General features: G+C 35.8%; 2 protein-coding genes across 41 annotated transcripts in view; one reads left to right on the plus strand and one right to left on the minus strand.

Moving 5' to 3' along the window:
- Mhc (myosin heavy chain) overlaps positions 1–17,722 on the minus strand; it is a 112,658-nt gene that overhangs the window by 57,682 nt on the left and 37,254 nt on the right. For 28 of the 40 annotated variants that reach the window (XM_083077982.1, XM_083077995.1, XM_083077979.1 and 25 more), the window contains exons 17-26: positions 15,161–15,534; positions 14,680–14,908; positions 13,793–14,076; positions 12,575–12,653; positions 11,336–12,065; positions 10,697–11,058; positions 10,197–10,592; positions 9,767–10,111; positions 9,215–9,463; positions 6,036–6,940 (exon numbers count right to left, since the gene is read on the minus strand). In XM_083077982.1, coding sequence (XP_082934108.1) covers positions 6,857–6,940; positions 9,215–9,463; positions 9,767–10,111; positions 10,197–10,592; positions 10,697–11,058; positions 11,336–12,065; positions 12,575–12,653; positions 13,793–14,076; positions 14,680–14,908; positions 15,161–15,534 — 3,132 coding nt within the window. In that variant the 3' untranslated portion in view covers positions 6,036–6,856. Of the gene's footprint in view, positions 1–6,035; positions 6,941–8,360; positions 8,429–9,214; positions 9,464–9,766; positions 10,112–10,196; positions 10,593–10,696; positions 11,059–11,335; positions 12,066–12,574; positions 12,654–13,305; positions 13,385–13,792; positions 14,077–14,679; positions 14,909–15,160; positions 15,535–17,722 lie in introns of those variants that run through there. The other 12 variants (XM_083078014.1, XM_083078004.1, XM_083077994.1 and 9 more) reach the window with 3 other exon arrangements.
- LOC145974482 (uncharacterized) lies at positions 89–6,389 on the plus strand (the record flags this gene model as incomplete). Its single annotated transcript, XM_083104339.1, has 5 exons — positions 89–251; positions 3,204–3,243; positions 3,873–4,083; positions 4,467–4,734; positions 5,268–6,389. Coding segments are annotated over 5 exons (942 nt in total), but the record flags the coding sequence as incomplete, so codon positions are not given.

A 17,722-nucleotide genomic window follows, 5' to 3' on the forward strand; every position in this document is an offset into this window, starting at 1 on the left:
CACAATTACGATCTAAAAAGTCAAAAAGAGAATATTACAAAATCGCAGCGAGCGCTCTTAAAACCTCTAAAAACTGATTAACTGATTAAATACGAATTATATAATTCGTAATAAATTGCCAGACACGAACGACATATCTCGTATTCGTGGTATCAAAGACGACGTCATTATCAATAACAATTGTCGTTTTTCGAGAGAGATACACACGCTAAAACACTCTTCTTCATTCGTTATTCAATATCCCTTCCACGGTACGTATCTCGTAACCCTAACCCTTGCATCGGCCGTGTCTTGTAACCGGATTATTGAAAGATAAAAAAGGAAGTATTAAAAAGAATCATTAATGATTTAAATTTAGTCGATCAAGAGATCACGTATTTGTCGTGTTCGCGTACGATTGTACACGAAACATGGATACGTTAAAATCGAATAGATATGTCGACGCAATCCATAGTGAGTAAAATGCTCGGTGAATATTTTTGTTATAGGGCGAAAGTACAGGCAAGTATAAAAGTGAAAAACAGAAAAAAGTGAAAAAGAGTAAAAATAAGATTTGTTTTATCGGTTGCAATCTGTGTGACAATTATGACAGTTGAGTTTTTGATAATTTTGCATTGTGATATCTTACAATGATACTCGTTGACCGACAGTTATTAAATAATGTATTAACAATTAATAAATTAATAATTATTAGTATTATATTAAATTAATTATTACCTTTACGTGATATTTTTATTATTTTTTTTATATAAATTATGTATTATGTATTACTTTTACATAATTTATATAAATATTTGGTAATTATTTAGCTTAGGGAAGCCACCTCGGATAACCTTGACCTTGACATATGTTGTCAAGGTGTTGACCCTGAGTAACATTCAAAAGGTTTTAGTCGGCGCTCGTTGTTTATTTAAAAGTTATAAATAAAAGAAGTTTTATAAATAGAACATATTTTTCGGATACCATGTACATACAGGGTTTTCGGAAAATCCGGAAACGGTCGAATATCTAAAAAATAAAGCATTTTAGAGAAAAATGTTTCAAATAAAAGTTGTTTGGTTTAAAGAGAGCTATAAAATGGTGACAATGGTTTGACCTTGAATAGTCGCTGGAAGGTCACATGAAGGTCACCTTGAATTTTTTAAAATGGAACACCCTGTATATTTTTGCACATTCTTGTAGCTTATCTCGAGAGCTTTCCGAAACATTATAATTAAGTATTTTTTCATTAAGTACTTTTCGAGTTATGAGGCTTGAAATAATTTCTTAATTTTACATAAACCATAAAATATCTAGTAAAATATTCATTTTTCGATTATCTGACCTTAATACTTTTATGCACAGAACAATGTGAGGAATCAATTGGTGTAAAGAAAACACATAATAGTTTCTAAAAAAAATATGTAATTTGCAATTAACAATTACATATTTTTTCTCAAAAACAACTATGTTTTTTATTTACACTAATTGATTCCTCACATTGTTCTGTGCACAAAAGTATTAAGGTAAGATAATCGAAAAATGAATATTTTACTAGATATTTTATGGTTTATGTAAAATTAAGAAATTATTTCAAGCCTCATAACTCGAAAAGTACTTAATAAAAAATACTTTATACTCATAAGTGTTTTGGAAAGCTCTCGAGATAAGCTACAAGAATGTGCAAAAATATACAGGGTGTTCCATTTAAAAAATTCAAGGTGACCTTCATGTGATCTTCCAGCGGCTATTCAAGGTCAAACCATTGCCACCATTTTATAGCTCTTTTTAAACCAAACAACTTTTGTTTGAAACATTTTTCTCTAAAATGCTTTATTTTTTAGATATTCGATATCGTTTCCGGACTTTTCGAAAATCCTGTATATTATGGATTTATAATTTTCTATGCAAAGCGAGGTATACCTCATACCACGGACATGGGTTGGATTAGGTTATATCTTCTGAAAGTGGAGCCTCCCGCAGGAGGGCGGAACATACTGTATCTACGCATGTACTTTCTAAGACGAAACAAAATTCATTCTTAACGAAGGCCAAGATTAAATGAACTCCGCTTCATCTTGAAAAGTAGTTATAAATCCATGCAGTATTCTACGAATTTATTTTACATTATAGTATTATACGTTTTTCGTTAATATCTGTTATTCGCTCTCGTAACTTTTATGATGGTAAACCTTTGGAAAACCCACCTATATGAAATAATGGGTAAGAATACCCAATTCCTACGTATTTTTACCTCCTGAACACGAATGTGAAACTTAAAAATGGCGGTCGAACTCGCAAGTCAAAGAAAAACACAAAAAAAGGTAAATTAAACGTAAATAAAAAAAAGGTAAACAATTTAAATTTATATAGAATTTAATACAATTTAATACAATTAAAAAATATCACAAATGTATGTGTACACACACACACACGCGCGCGCGCGCGCGCGCGCGCGGGCGGGGGTGCATGGGGGCTTTGGCCCCCCCAACCGCAACAACCCCGCCGGTAGGCAAAGTGGACCTCGCTTTACAACTTACAGCATATATCCAGTAATTGAACTCTTCCCAATGCGTCCCCTACCGGCGAGGTGGTTGCGGGAGGGGGGGCAGAAGGCCCCCTTTGCACCCTCTGCGTGTGTGTGTGTGTAAGAAAAGTATAAGAAAAGTAAATTAATCAATCTAAGCAAACAAGGTAATACATATATTCTATACAAAGTGTTATATAATTGTAGTATTAGGGCTATATATTTTTTCTTTTTCAAGATGAGAAGCGAAGTTCACTTATATTTAACCTTAACTTACATTTAACCCTCGTTAAGAGTGAATTTTGCTTTTCTTTCGATAAATGTATTAATGAACTTATGAAACTTCTTTTATTTATAACTTTTAAATAAACAATGAGCGCCGACTAAAACCTTTTGAATGTTACTCAGAGTCATCACCTTGACAATATATGTCAAGGTCAAGGTTATCCGAGGTGGCTCCCCTAAGCTAAATAATTACCAAATATTTTATGATTTTTTAAAATAAATTTTTTACATGACGTTTTAAATTAATAACTACAATTGCTATAAATTAATAACTTTATCGTTAATTATTGACATAGAAACGCGTTCTTAAGTTATAGGAGTTATTTGATAGATGATTTAAACATTCGATCTGAAAGCGTGGAAATATATCATGAGCATTAATGTCATATTCAAATTATCATTCTACTTATAGATGATGACAAACACGCTCCACTTATCAGTATAATTCTTACGTACGTGTACAATGTTCACATACTATGAAATTTATATGCAAATTTATGTCAATGATGCAAATGTTGTAAAATAATTATACTTCACTGATCACTTTTACTTTCATATTTCATATTTCATTATAATGGATAGAATTATATGCACTTTGAATCAATCAAATTGCGGATTCTTCTAGAAACTTCTAGAGAGACTTCATAATATTATATTTTTATTTCTGATTAAATATATTTAATTTTTTGTACTGTGTGTGATATTTATGTCTCTTTGACATTTTTTGTGTACGCTATTTTTTTATATTCAACCTAATAACTGTTGCACTATCGTGCGTTATTAGGTTTCACCTATGTATTTCTGCCAATTTTTAAACGCTCTCCACATATGAGTTTCCGAGTATGCGAGTTTTTGAATATAAAGGGAAGTTCGTATTTTATTGTTTTTTTTATTATAAAATATATGCGTAAGTAGGAGAGAGTGGCTTGTTTTACAAATTAAAAGAATTTATGTAAAAGGATTTATAATTTGATTTCATGAAACTTGGACTTCAATGACAAATCAATAGATCCGTCGTATCAAATTTTTTCGAATATTTCGAAGAGGAGATTAAAAAAACGTTCAATATGTCAAAAACTAGTACGGTGCCCGGATTAGCTTATCTACCAGCGAGGAAAAATCCAAAAACCGGCGCTAAGTTTCTGGAAGCTAGAAAAAGAATTGATGGTGCGGAAGGATTGTGGAGGATCGGAAACAAACTCTACGATCTAGAGACTTTCGTCAAATCGCATCCGGGTGGCGCAGAATGGATTCGGCTCACAAAAGCAACCGACATCACCGAGTTGTTCGAGGTATCGAATCAAAAGCAAAATTATTCATCGTAGTATATGTTAATGTGACAAAATGTTAAATTAATTTAGTTTAATTTTAAGTATTCTTTTTTAATTTTAATAGTTATATAATTAAATAAATTTAATTTGACTTTATCTATTATTCTTTAATATTAATATAAATTTAATTTAATATATTCTTGTATTTTATTTTCATAATTATTTTTTAATAAAATGTTTGAATAAAAATTTTTTAATAAACATTTTTTAATAAAATTATAATTATATAATTATATTATGTATTTTTTGTTCCTGTAATTTGTAATATTTTTGAAGCAAAATCTGAGATTTATTGTTATACTTGCAATTCTTGAGATTGAGATTTTCCAATTCTAACGTCGTAGAGCCATCACATCACCGACAAGGCCGAACGACTGCTGCCGAAATTCTACGTACGAGAAGCCGCGACACCACGATTGGTGCCACTGACTTTCTCATCGGACGGCTTTTATCATACATTCAAGAAACGTGCAGCCGAGGCATTAAAGAGCATTAATTTTCATCGGCCATCCACGACGACGAATCTCATCACCGACTCCTTGGCAGCCATGACTTTTGCACTGAGTCTCGCGGGCGCCTTCGCCAATTCTTACGCTATTATTATTTTCGCCAGTGAGCATCCTCGAAATAATCGAAATATGACTAAAAACATTCGTTAACACAAGGAGTAATGCAATAATAAAATTTAGCGTATAAATATATGAACAGTAAGAATATTAAAGTAATTTTGAAGAATATTAAAATATTAAAATATTAAATTTAATATTAAAATATTAAATTTAAAATATTAAATTTATAAGAATAAAATTAAAATAATTTTTAACTTTATAAATGTGTGAATATACATATATAAATTTTGATGTAATATTGTATTAATTTTTCTGATCATTATTAAATGCGAACATATTAATTTCCATCGATTTAAATACTTGATAATTAATTCTAGACATTTTTCTAAGATTTAGTTTTAATTTAAAAAATTTTAATTTTAATTTTGACGTTTTATATAATTCCACTTTTAACTTTTTTAATTTTAATATAATTTCATAATAATTTTTTAAATAGCAAAATGATTTTAGTATTACATATTCCAAAGGATATAAGAAGGTAATTTTTCTAATTATCATTTTCCTAATATTTTCAAGGAATGATCTGGACTGGGGTCTGTTCGAGTTGGACGCAATGCGTGATCGTGAGGTTATCGACGACTCGATCTTCCTGGCGCTTACGCACTTTGGTTCGCACTCTCTGCACCATCTGCTACCCACTGTGGACCATCACTATCTGTCATTATGCGTGCCCGCTTTCTTGCAGACGTGCAAGGAATTCGGCGTCAGTTCGGACAAATGGACGCAATGGGAACTCCTTAAGGGACAATTCAGACAACTCTCGCGAACCGAAGTGAAAAAGAATTTCAGGTAATTGTCTTCGATGCGAGACAGTTCATTCGATTGCAAATCTCTCAAGTAGAAATTTGTTATACAAGGTTGCATATAATTTTTGATGTAAACATCTAGTTGTGAATAATAGCAAGTTGAATAAGCTAAAATTAAATTTTTCAAAAATAACAAGTAAGTTGATAGATTTTGATAAAAATATTTTTCAAATTAATTTTAAATATAACATGTGAATTTAAAAATTTAATAAATAAAGATCTTTCTATTTCGTAAAACAAAAAAATTTAAGAGAAGATATATATTTGTTAAGATAAGAGATAATTTTTTACGATTACATAACAATTGTATATTGCTGTAAATTTTTTATATTATATGAAATATTAACTTGACAATTAGATTGACATTAAACAATCCCCTGACATTAATAATATAATGAGCAACGAATTCTTATCTCTGTTGATTTCAAATTTCACGATCGAGTAATCTGACATATAAGCGGTGACATATAAGAGGTGATTTAATTCTTATCTTTATTTATTGCTTATTTACTTTAATAAATACATACTTCGTCTCTCTTTATAAATTACAATTAAGTTTATAGGATACGATATCATTTGGATGACACATGTAATGATACGCGCTATTGAACGTTTTTCGCGACTCGCTTTGTTCGCGTTTCTTCTCGCGAGTATATATATGTATATATATGTATGTATTATTTTTTTTTTATTTTTCTCATTTACGTTCAACACTTTTGCTTGCTGTGCATCTCGCGAGGGCGTAATGTTTATATGTATATTTATCGCTCTGTTATTATTTTTCCCCTTTATTTTTCTGTGTGTATGTGTGTGTATGTGTAATACGTAAATATTAATATATCTCTCGCTGGCTCTCGCCCTCTCATCGTCCGCTCGCTCGATATCTCTCTTGCTCTTTCACTCTCTCTCTTTCTCTTTCCCTCGACCGTCAGCTCGCATGGTGAAGCAACACGCACCCTCTCTCGCGTCCCCATCTTTTCCTTCGATCTTCTCGAGCGAGCATTAATTTTATCGAAATTTTATTGTCGAGAAGGACGACGCGAATTTGTGATGATCGATCGAACGCTCGATTGCGAGACGACGATGCCGTTGAGAGCTCCGAGCGAGCTCTCGGATTCGTTGTATGTATTCGTGTCTTCGTTCGGCGACGGACTCGATGAGGACGATGATGTTCCTTCTCCTTCTCTTACCCTCCTTTTTATTCTTCGGATGTTTGAGTTTTCTGTTGTTAATATTTTTATTCTTTTTTTTTCTTTTTGTCGGTTTATAATTATCTGCGCGAATTCCTCGGAAGGAGCTTTACAGTTCACCATCGGGCTGCAGGTCGAAGCGTGGCGGGAATGCGGAACCATCTAATAGGGGTTTGAACGCAGGCCGGTGTGGCTGAAAGGAGACAGACACGTGAAACGTTAATCTCTTATTACTATAAATAACTATAAATATGCAGGGGAGTATTTGTATGTTTTGACAGATATAAAAATATATAAAACAAATATAAAAATATATAAAATTCTTCACGGATTTGTGTAGAAAACATTGATATGGAGTTTAAAGAGGGTGGGACACGTTCACTGTGTCGTTCCTGCTCATGATCCAACTTTTCTTGTTTCTTAACATTTGCACCCGAATGCGTCAATGGAATCGAGATGACGTAACGAGGGTCGTGACACCTCTATGTTTTGCCAACAGCACCATGTCTGGCGTATTCTTACAGAGAGAGGGGATTTATCTCAGACATGTAACTCTCTCGTGATATTAGTTACAACTCTTTGCGGAAAATCTCGATTTATAGTTGCAGTTCTTGTTAAGTCTGAACTGTTAAAAGCAAAAATCAACAATGATAATGTATGTATATCGACGAGAAAAAGGAAGAAATCTTTTGACAGAAAATAAAATAAACGAAAACTTTATTCTGTTTCTCTCTCAAACAAGAATAAACATCATATCTAGATAAAAGAAAATTAAATAAATCAAACTTTGAAGAAGGGGAGACGAATATACAAAAATAGTCGGTATACTTTGACTTGAGAAAGGAGAGTAAGATGGAGGAATATATAGAATATTCCTTGGGGATTCCGAAGAAAATCATCCTCGTGAAATTTCGCGACTAATTCCTACGCTGGATCACAAAGAAGTGTAAAAGATGCGCTAAGACACTACTAGGCGAGAGATTGAAACCGGTGTAATAATTTTATACCATATTAAAAATCAACTGGAAAAGCATTCAATATACGTTCAAGAAAATAGTTCAAGAATAATTCATAGGTTGAAAAATTTATATTTTTAAAATTATTTATTCAACTCTCTCTCCCTCTTCAACTATCAATTTTATAAATAGGCTCGATGAATAATTAATCAAGAATATTTTTTCTATTATATTGACTGACATTTAAAAGTCACTTTTCTATCGCGACACAAGATTGTATCTGCTGAAATAATTGCCGGTTCCAATCATGATAGAATATTGATAAAACTCGAGAAAATTGCTCTAACTGACGCTTACTAATTCGCAGTATCTACAAGTATAAGAGAGAAGGTTCGAGGAGATGCGATACACAGAGTTAATGACGAAGAACAAGCTCATATCCATTCGTGAGAGTATTATCGGACAAACAGGTGCAAATGCGACACTTGATGGATGCAGGGGGGATAAAAGGGGAGTCGCGTGTTCCTCTCGCGTTTCGTGAACTCCTGACCCATTCTCTTTTCTAATCTGCGTCTATCTCTATTTCTCTCTGTCTAGAAGATTATCGTCTCACACATACGCTCATGCACGCGCCTCACGACACGTGCACAGACTTACATGGACCAAGCGCGACGTGTGTGCGTTTACTCCAACGCGGAGGACGCCGCCTTACGTTTCTGTTGCGGCTGCACACAGGAATACAGAGATCGCTAATTAGACATCAATCGACCTCCAGAGTGCAGCGCACTTTCTTATTCCGATCTCTGAACGAGCTTTGCGATTTTACGTATTCGACTTTCCGAACGCGCGACCGATTTCTAACGATTTTCTCCAGATACGATTTACTTTTTATTTTTATCATAATGCTTATAATTAATTAAAGCCTGATGCGATTTTCAATTCAATAAAATGTGATATACAGGATGTTCCTAAAGTGATTATCTGCAATTTTGGCGAAATTAAAAGATTTTAAAAAATTGTTATACATTGCTAACAGTTTGTTTATAATTATTAAAAATTGATTAAAAATTGTCAATCAATTTTTTTAATTATTATTATTTGAGCCATTTTTTTATTTTCATTTTTTATAATTTATTCTATTATTTCTATTGTTTTTAATTAATTTTTAATTATTATTATTTGAGCCAATTTTTTATTTTAATTTTTTTAGAATTTATTCTATTATTTCAAAAAATAAATAGTCATTTTGGAAACACCCTGTATATCTGAGAGATTGTAATATTGGCAAAAAATCGCTCGAATAAAATCGCAAGATTTATAATTAAAATTTTAAAATATATTGATTTCAAATAAAAGAAAATTTAAGAGCTTTCTCAAATATTTTTCGAAATATTATCGGTAAAATTAAAATCAAATGCTATTCGATTAAAAAGAAAGAAAAAGATGCATGTTGCATTTCGATATTGAGAGTTCAAGTTCCAAGATGACGATGGAGAGATCTAATAGCTTACCACTGGGCTGAGTCCGCGCGCGGAGCTTCCACCGCGTCCCTTGGTGCGGAACTTGGTAATAGCTTGTTCGGCAAGATCCGCCCTTTCCTCGGCCTCCTCCAGCTCTTGCTGTGCCTTACGGAACTTGGCAAGATTCAACGCGGCGATCTCCTCGGCCTCCTCAATCTGCCTCTTGTACGTCTTAATCTTCTGCTGGAGCTTGTCAACCAGATCCTGCATGCGTTCGTGGTTCTTACGGTCCTCGTCCGCCTGGAAACGAAAACAGCAAACTCTTTACTTAACTGCGAGTGAGAATTTCAATTGATAAGATAATATAAAGAAAATTAATAAAAGTTAATAATTAAATAATATTAAAATTTAGTTAACAAAATTAATGATTTAATAGTAAGAATAAAAGATTTAGAGAATCTTCTAATTATAAAATATTAATTCAATTCACATGTATGACTACAAAAGAACACAATCTATTTAAAAAAAAACTACCTCTTTAATTATATTAAAAATATTAATGCGCGATTGACTCGAATGTGATATTTATAGGTGGGACTTTACCTGGAAGCTCAACTCCTTGATACGGCGCTCGGACTTGCGCAGATTCTTCTGGGCGTCGGCGTGTCTCCTTTGCTCGCCGTCGAGCTCGTTCTCCAGCTCGCGCACGCGTTGCTCCAGCTTCTGGATGGCCTTCTTGCCGCCCTTGAGAGCGTTTGCCTCGGCCTCGTCCAGGCGCACTTGCAGTTCCTTGATTTGCGTCTCTAGGGCCTTGCGCAGCTTCTCTTGGGTCTGAGCGTGATCCTGCTCGGCGCGTAGCTCGTCTGCCAATCTGGCCGCGTCCACCATCGCCTTCTTCGCCTTCTCCTCCGAGTTCTTCGCCTCGTTCAGCAGCTCGTCCAGATCGGACTGATGGAAAGAAATGTATAAATGTGCAACTTGTTGTGTATTTCTTCGAAAAAAAATATTAAATTATTGTAGAATAAACACTCACGTGGAGAGTCTGCAGTTCGGCCTCGAGTTTCCTCTTGGCGCCGGAAATGGAAGCGTTCTGGGCGCTCAGTTCGTTCAGCTGTTCGTGACAGTCGGCGAGCTCTTGTTCGGCCTGGCGGCGACCGCGGTCAGCTTGTTCAAGAAGAGTGCGGCTCTCCTCGAGTTCGTTCTGCAGGGCATTGGCGCGACGCTCCGAGATGCCGAGGAGCTCCCGAGCTTCATCGCGCGCTCTCTGTTCCTCCTCAAGCGCGGTCTGCACGTCCTTGAGCTGCTGCTGATATCGCTTGATGTTCTTCTGGGCCTCGGCGTTCGCCTTGTTGGCGTGGTCCAACGCGATCTCTAGCTCGTTGATGTCCGCCTCCAGCTTCTTCTTCATGCGCAGCGCCTCAGCTTTGCCCTGAGGATTGAATTTTATTGTAAGATTAGAGTGTTTTTGATTCATTGTTTCTATATCATTATTTTATAAGAGCGTGAAAATGACACTGAAAATGCATGGCTCACCTTGGCTTCTGCTTCGAGGGAAGCTTGCATGGAGTCGAGGGCGCGTTGATGATTCTTCCTGGTGTTCTCGAATTCCTCTTCCTTCTCCTGTATGCGACGATCGATTTCCTGTCTGACCTGGCTGAGCTCGAGCTGGCTACGCAACACTTTGTTCTCCTCTTGTTCGAGGGCAGCTTCGGCTTCCTCGAGAGCGGCCTGAAGCTCATCCTTCTCAGCCTCCAGGCGCTTCCTGGCCTTCTCGATTTCGTGAATGTTGCGGCCACCTTCGCCGATCTGGTCCAACAGGTCTTTCACCTCGTCGGCGAGATTCTTGTTCTCGCGACGTACTGCCTCCAGCTGTTCTTGACCTTCCTCGTAGGCACCTAATCAATCGACAATTTTGTGATAAATATTAATAGCATAAAATATTAATAAATAGTATAAAATATTAATAGTTAAAAAAAATGCATTATTAGGAAAATTTAATTTATTTTGAAAGCAATTTGATAGAAGTTATTACTTGACAGAAGACTTCTTTGAATTTTAATTTTAGCAAATTGATCAAATTTCAATTTATACTTTTTTATATTTTATCTTTTGCATATTTTTATCTAGACAAATTTGAAATCAAGAAAATCGAATTTTTCCGATTCCTCTCACCTCTAAGCCTGAAGAGCTCGGTACTGTAGTTGCGACATTCCTTCTGGCTGGCATCGAGCTCGGCAGCGAGATCGTCGACCTTGAGCTTCCATTCGCCGATGATCTTGTCGAAGGCCTTCTGTTTCTTCTCGGCGGCGTTTGCGATGGCAGTAGCGCGGTCCACTTCGATCTGCAAGTCCTCCACTTCTGTGGACAGCCGTTGCTTAGTCTTCTCCAGAGCGATGACCTTCTGATTGAGAGACTCAATCGTCTCCTCAGCCTCGGCAAGTCTGGCTTGCAGCTTCCTCTTTGCCTCTTCGAGCTCTTCAGCCCGGGCGACGCCCTCGGATTCGTACTTGGTGCGCCACAGTTGCGCCTCGGCGTTAGCCTTGCTGAGTTGACGCTGAAGATCAGCCTTGCCCTCAGCCTCCTCCTCAACCTGCTCGCGGATGTTGTCCAGATCGTGCTCCAAGTTGCGGAACTTGCCGAGCAAAGTGGCGCGCTCGCGCGACTCCTCGTCCGCGAGCCTCTTCGTATCCTCCAATTGCGTGGTGAGTGAGATTTTGATCTTCGACAGTTGGCTGACCTGAGATTCGGCCTCCTCCAGTTGGCGTAGCAGATCGCTGTTCTCGATGGACAGCTTCTTCTTCGCGGAATCGAAGTCGTTCAAGGTGCGGTTCACTTCCTCGAGCTTACCTTGGGTCTCGTTCAGCTGGTGTTGCAGCTGCTTGACAATCTTCTCTTGAGCAGCCTGGATTTCGAAGAAGAAAATTTTAGTGTTCGATCTATCGCCGGAATCTTTTATATCGAGCTCGCCTTTAGATAGTGTCCTGATTATTGAAGTTACAAAGGTAATTTTTCTCTAAATTTGTTTATAAAGAAAAAAGTCTGGTCTGTTTAATTTCATCTGTCTAATCTGTCAATTTTCACTAGCATAAAAAATAAATTAAAATAAAATAAATATAACAGAAAGCTGTCTTTTCGAAAACTGCTTATTTTAATTATTCAACCATGATAATACAATGAATAAGACGCAAAAGACAAGCTCGTATCGTTTACACACATATTCGCAAGCGATGCTGAGCAAGCGGGGACTATCGACTCACGTGTCGGATAAATGGTTCATGAGTGATTTTGGGAAAATAGGTAGATCCACATAGATCTTTTGAGATTGTCGTAGGGCTGCGTCTCTGCGCCTAGCGGAAGCTGTTAGTCGCGTTAATCCGGATATTATTATCGAAGTCGAGCCCGAGGGCTTACCTTCTCGTTACTCAAGTGGTCGCAAGACGTGCGCAAGTCGTTGCATTCGCTGTAGTATTGAACCTTCTCCTTCTCAACCCTGACAATCGATACGGAAACAATTGAAGGGATCAACAGATGAGTGACAATGACGCGAATTATTTTTGATTTACATTCCAGAACGCCAGATTAAATTATCCCATCGCAATACGCTGTTATTTTCGCAACATAAGTAATAGATTACAAAATTAAAAAGTTAAATTATTATAAAATTAAAAAATTCCAATTTAATTGATAAACTAAGATTGAAAATTTCAAGATATTAATTCAATCCAAGAAATTAATTACTAACATAATTGCGTATATTTATTTGCAATTATCTGCAATTTTTGACATACAAATATTTTTGTCTAATTAAAAGTAAAAAAATTATAAATTAATATTCATAATTTATTTGTTTCTTTAAAATATTATTTATTCCTTTTAAATATTTTTATCTGAAATTTAATATATTTTTGCATGTTTTAATAGACAATGGAATTTAATCCAGCATTCGTGACACAACAAGACAATTCGGACAACAAGACAAATGTCTTTCCAAAATATATCATTCCATTCTGGTAATCACATGTGTTTTACAAATCGAGAGAATTATCGAGGGGCATATACAGGAAGTCCGAGATTACGTCTGGAAAGTCAACAAGATGCACGAGGAACACTCTTCGTCATATCTCTTTCTCATTTTCAAATACCTTCTCTCGCGAAACTTGATCCGTGAGAGCGCGCGAACCGTTCAACTCGGCGTGGATGTCGTGTCGACCCTTTTCGGCTCTATCGCAAATATTGCGTTAAAGTCTCCCGTTGCCTTCACACTTTTATTTTCTTCGAAAATCTAATAGTTGTCGATGTCAAAAAATTGAAACTTGAAAACTGATCTAATCACCGATCTCCGCTAATCTTTATGCCTTATGACATAAGTTTCTCTCAATGAAAACATCCTAAATTTGCAATATTATTTATTGAGTGAAAAAACTAGAAAATCTTTAAATTCTAATTAATATAACCAAATTTATCCCCAATTTCTCTTCATCAACTTCAAATTTAGAAAAAATATTAAAGATAAAAATGTTTCGAAAAAGAAAAAGGATTAAAATTGATATTGATTGATGAAGATAAAAAATTTTCGAAATTTCTATTATTTCTCTCCATCGAGAAAAAGAATCAGTCTGGCAAACTCACCTAGCCTTAAGCTTGTTGAGGGTGTCGATCTGCTCGCCCATCTCGGTGACAGCATCGTTGTGCTTCTTGCGCAGAATAGCCAGCGAGGACTCATGCTGAATGTTGGCCTCCTCGAGATCCCTGCGGAGCTTGCTCAGCTCGGCCTCGCGCTTCTTGTTCAGCTCGATCTGAGCGGAAGTGGCACCGCCAGCCTCCTCCAGGCGTTCGCCGAGTTCCTCGAGCTCGCGAGCAAGATCGCTGCGCTGCTTCTCGGCCTTGGCTCGTCCACCACGTTCTGCCTCGATCTTGAAGAGGAAAATGGCCAGACATTGTTATACACTTCCATAGTTGCGATGATAGTGATATACAAGTCATCATACAAGAGACAACAATAAAAATCTGATTTATTTTTTTAACCAATTCCTTATAATTAATTTCAAAATTTTTTATTAAGAACAATTTTCTCTATAATTTTCAATTGTTTTAATTTTATAAACAAAATTTAATTTCTTTTTAAATTTACAAGAATTGAAAATTTAATAAATTAGAGAATGCTTATTTTAATTAAATTTTTTAAAAATAATTGAAGGATATAAACTTAAAAAATTCATTTGATTAAAGTATTTCTTTTTCCCGATTCAGCGACTTTCGGACCGATATTTTTCTCGCTTACTTCCATCTAGGGGGGTTAGAGGGGAATTTGTTGGAATTAAATCTCAAACCAAGAGATTATTCCAAGTAAAGTTTTGATCATTACGCAATTACATCCGCGATAGGCTCTTATTACCCGAATATTAATATCACATATTTTATATTCGAGAGCCGACATCAAGAAATTTAATGTTTATTTCTTTTTCGTTTTTTTTTTCAAAACTGGAAGACTTTAGATTACATTTTTCTTGTCATACCTCTTCCTCAAGTTCTTCAATTCGAGCCTGCAGTTCCTTGATCTGCTTCTGCAGTTTGCCGACAAGGGATTGTTCGTCCTCGAGCTTGGCAGTCAAGGATGAGAGTTCCTTGTCTTTGCGTTGGATAGTCTGTTCGAGTTCCTTCTTGTTTCTCTCAAGATCGGCAACGGCTTCCTGTGTGAGTTTCAAATCGCCTTCCACTTTCCTCTTTGCCTTCTCGACATCGGCACTATATAAAATTTCAACAAATTACATCAATATTCTTGTTATCAAATTTGTTTCTACTTTTTTTTCGGATATGTCTTTTTATATTATATTGTTGTGTTAAAATTAATTTTACAAGTGTGAGAAAAAGAAACAAATTGTTAATGAAATTTTCTTTAAAAAATAATTAATCGAAAACTTAAAACAAATTTATAGTGATTCTCAGATGTCTTATAAAGAGATTTTCGACCATCAAATGCATCGAATAATTGCTTACCGTGATTTCTTCTCACGTTCGAGGGAGTCCTCGAGTTCGTCAAGAGTCTGCTCGAGTTTGAGCTTGACTTTGTTGAGATGATTGACTTTGTCCTCGGCGGCCTGGAGCTCTTCGGCGGTCTTCTGGTTGACCTCGCCCTGGTTCTTCTTCTCTTTGTTGAGCTTGTTGATGAGCTCGTCCTGGTGAGCGATTTCATCGTTTAGATTCCTGATCTGGTGATCTTTCGTCGCTTTATCTTGTTCGGACTTTTGCAGATTTAGCTCGAGATCCTCGATATCTTTCTTCAAACCGGATACCTCCTGTTCGAGTTTCTTCTTGTTCTGGAAGAGGTTGTTTCTCGCATCCTCCTCTTCCTTGAATCTGTCGTTGAGATCCTATGCGAGTGAAAAATATCCAGATAAGCATAATTGGCAATATTTCTTGAAATATTATGTTTAAGTATACTAATTATTGTCGAGTGTACGATCATATAGTTAAAGTTTTTAATTATTTTTTCTTGATATTCGACTTTATTTATTCTATAAATATCCCATTTTATATTCATATATATGATTTTTAATATTTTACACCCATCTTTTATTATTTAATACTCTACGTTATTTCTCTACTTTATTCCTTTATGAGTATTATTCCTTTTTACAGTTTATCATCTCATCTTATTTATTAATATTTCATTAACGTTTCATTTTATTAATTTCTCTACATTTTAATTTTATCATTATTACAGATGTATGTGCGATATATCTTTAAAAATATAACTCTCAGCGAATGTCACATCTTAACTTATTTTTTCAAGATGACATAATCTCAAGATTCTTTTTGCAGACGAAGTATTTAGGTCGATGACAGATTTATGAGTAAGATTCATCTCGCTGGAATACCCTTTGAAGCGCGCCAAGTCCCCTTCATCAAGAATGTTGAACGCATCTCTCTACCTCGCTTCACGGGTTCGCAGATTAATTGGCAATGACGTGAAATTGCAGGGCTTGCACACATACGAACGCCTAATATTAGTTAATGCGGGGGCAAAGAATATTGGCACGATGTCTTGCCCGACGCGATGCGATCAATCTCCTCGTTCATCGCGCTTATCGCTTCATCGTTCATTTCGTTCGCTGATTCGAGGGGACTAGTCTAAATTCGTCGAGAGAAATATTTGGTATTTCTCGCAAGTTTCTTACAAATTTAATAAAAAAAATTAAAAAATCCGAATAAGAGATGAAAAAAAAGATTGTGAAAATAATATTGTGTCAATCGATATTCAGAACAAAAATTAAAGCATATATTTCGAGGGAGAGAAAGAGAAAGGGTCATTAATTAATCGATCGATAAGTCCGGCAAAAAAAGAGATTCGCGGAGAAGAAGATGGTCTCTTCTAAGATTGTCTCCTCAATCTGGTGCAACACGCCGACCACGTGGAAGGCGAGATGGAAAAATTGACGGGGATGACATAAACCTCGTTGACGATGATGAAGAGATCACGGGCAGCGAAGGAGATACGGCTGCATGATTATGACGCACGCGTAACGGGCGTATAAATACACCGTACACCTGTTACCTTCTTCGTTTTCTTACTCGTCTCCTCTCTCTCCAGCGTGTTCTTAAAGCCGCCGCCCACTTTTAATAACCTGGAATTTGGGATCTGCTAAATTTGCTGCACGTGCCCTCCCCCCCCCCCGTTCTTTTCCCCTCTTCCTTCTTCCTGCATCGCCCTAACCGTAAATGGTGTCGAACATAACGCGGCCGTAGCCTTCCGCCTCTTATGATCGCGAAAGGATCTCTCTCTCTCGACATCGACCAGGTCAATCGCGATGAACTCGATGCGCGAGCTTTTAATAGGTGCCACGCGTTCGCGATATTAAATCGCTTAACGAAGTGAAGCAGCCGCTCTTGACAGTTGTGGTAATTTGATAGAATTAGAGGCGAATCGGAGAAACGAAAGTCATATTTAAAGCATTGATAATGATAATAAAAATAAATTAACAGAATATTAAGTAGATGGCAATTAAATAAATCAAGATTAAAAATAAATAAATGATAAAGAATACTTATAATATATTATTATAGATTATTAAGTAGATTGCAATTAAATAAATCAAGATTAAAAATAAATAAATGATGAAGAATACTTATAATATATTCAGAAGAGTCAGACAAAAATTGTAATTTTTTAATAATTTATAGCATAATCAAGCCTTATATAATTTAATAATCATCGCAATTATACCGCTTTTATATTTCTATACATTGTATCTTGATCTGCAAATAATTCACATTTCTTATTTAATATTTTTCGTTTATTGGCTTTAAAATATTTCACTCTTGTATCTTTATATATCGTTGTTTTTTTTTAATTTTATCTAATTTTATTGGAATAGAGTGTTAAATTGCTCGTTGGAGAACGATGTACGATAGATGTTACGAACCGATGACGGGCGTTGGAGGGTGTTGCACCGTTTAAGTGGCACCGTTAAAAATAGTCAGCCTGGAATCCGGCTGGAGAGAAAGAGCGAGACAGGGAAAGAGAGAGAAAATCTCTGAAATTCTAGTAACGATCACGAC

The sequence above is a fragment of the Camponotus vicinus genome, unplaced genomic scaffold (genome assembly GCF_025532165.1).
Source record: "Camponotus vicinus isolate PSW18456_S1 unplaced genomic scaffold, iyCamVici1.0 SCAF_1, whole genome shotgun sequence".
NCBI classification, from domain to species: Eukaryota; Metazoa; Arthropoda; class Insecta; order Hymenoptera; family Formicidae; genus Camponotus; species Camponotus vicinus.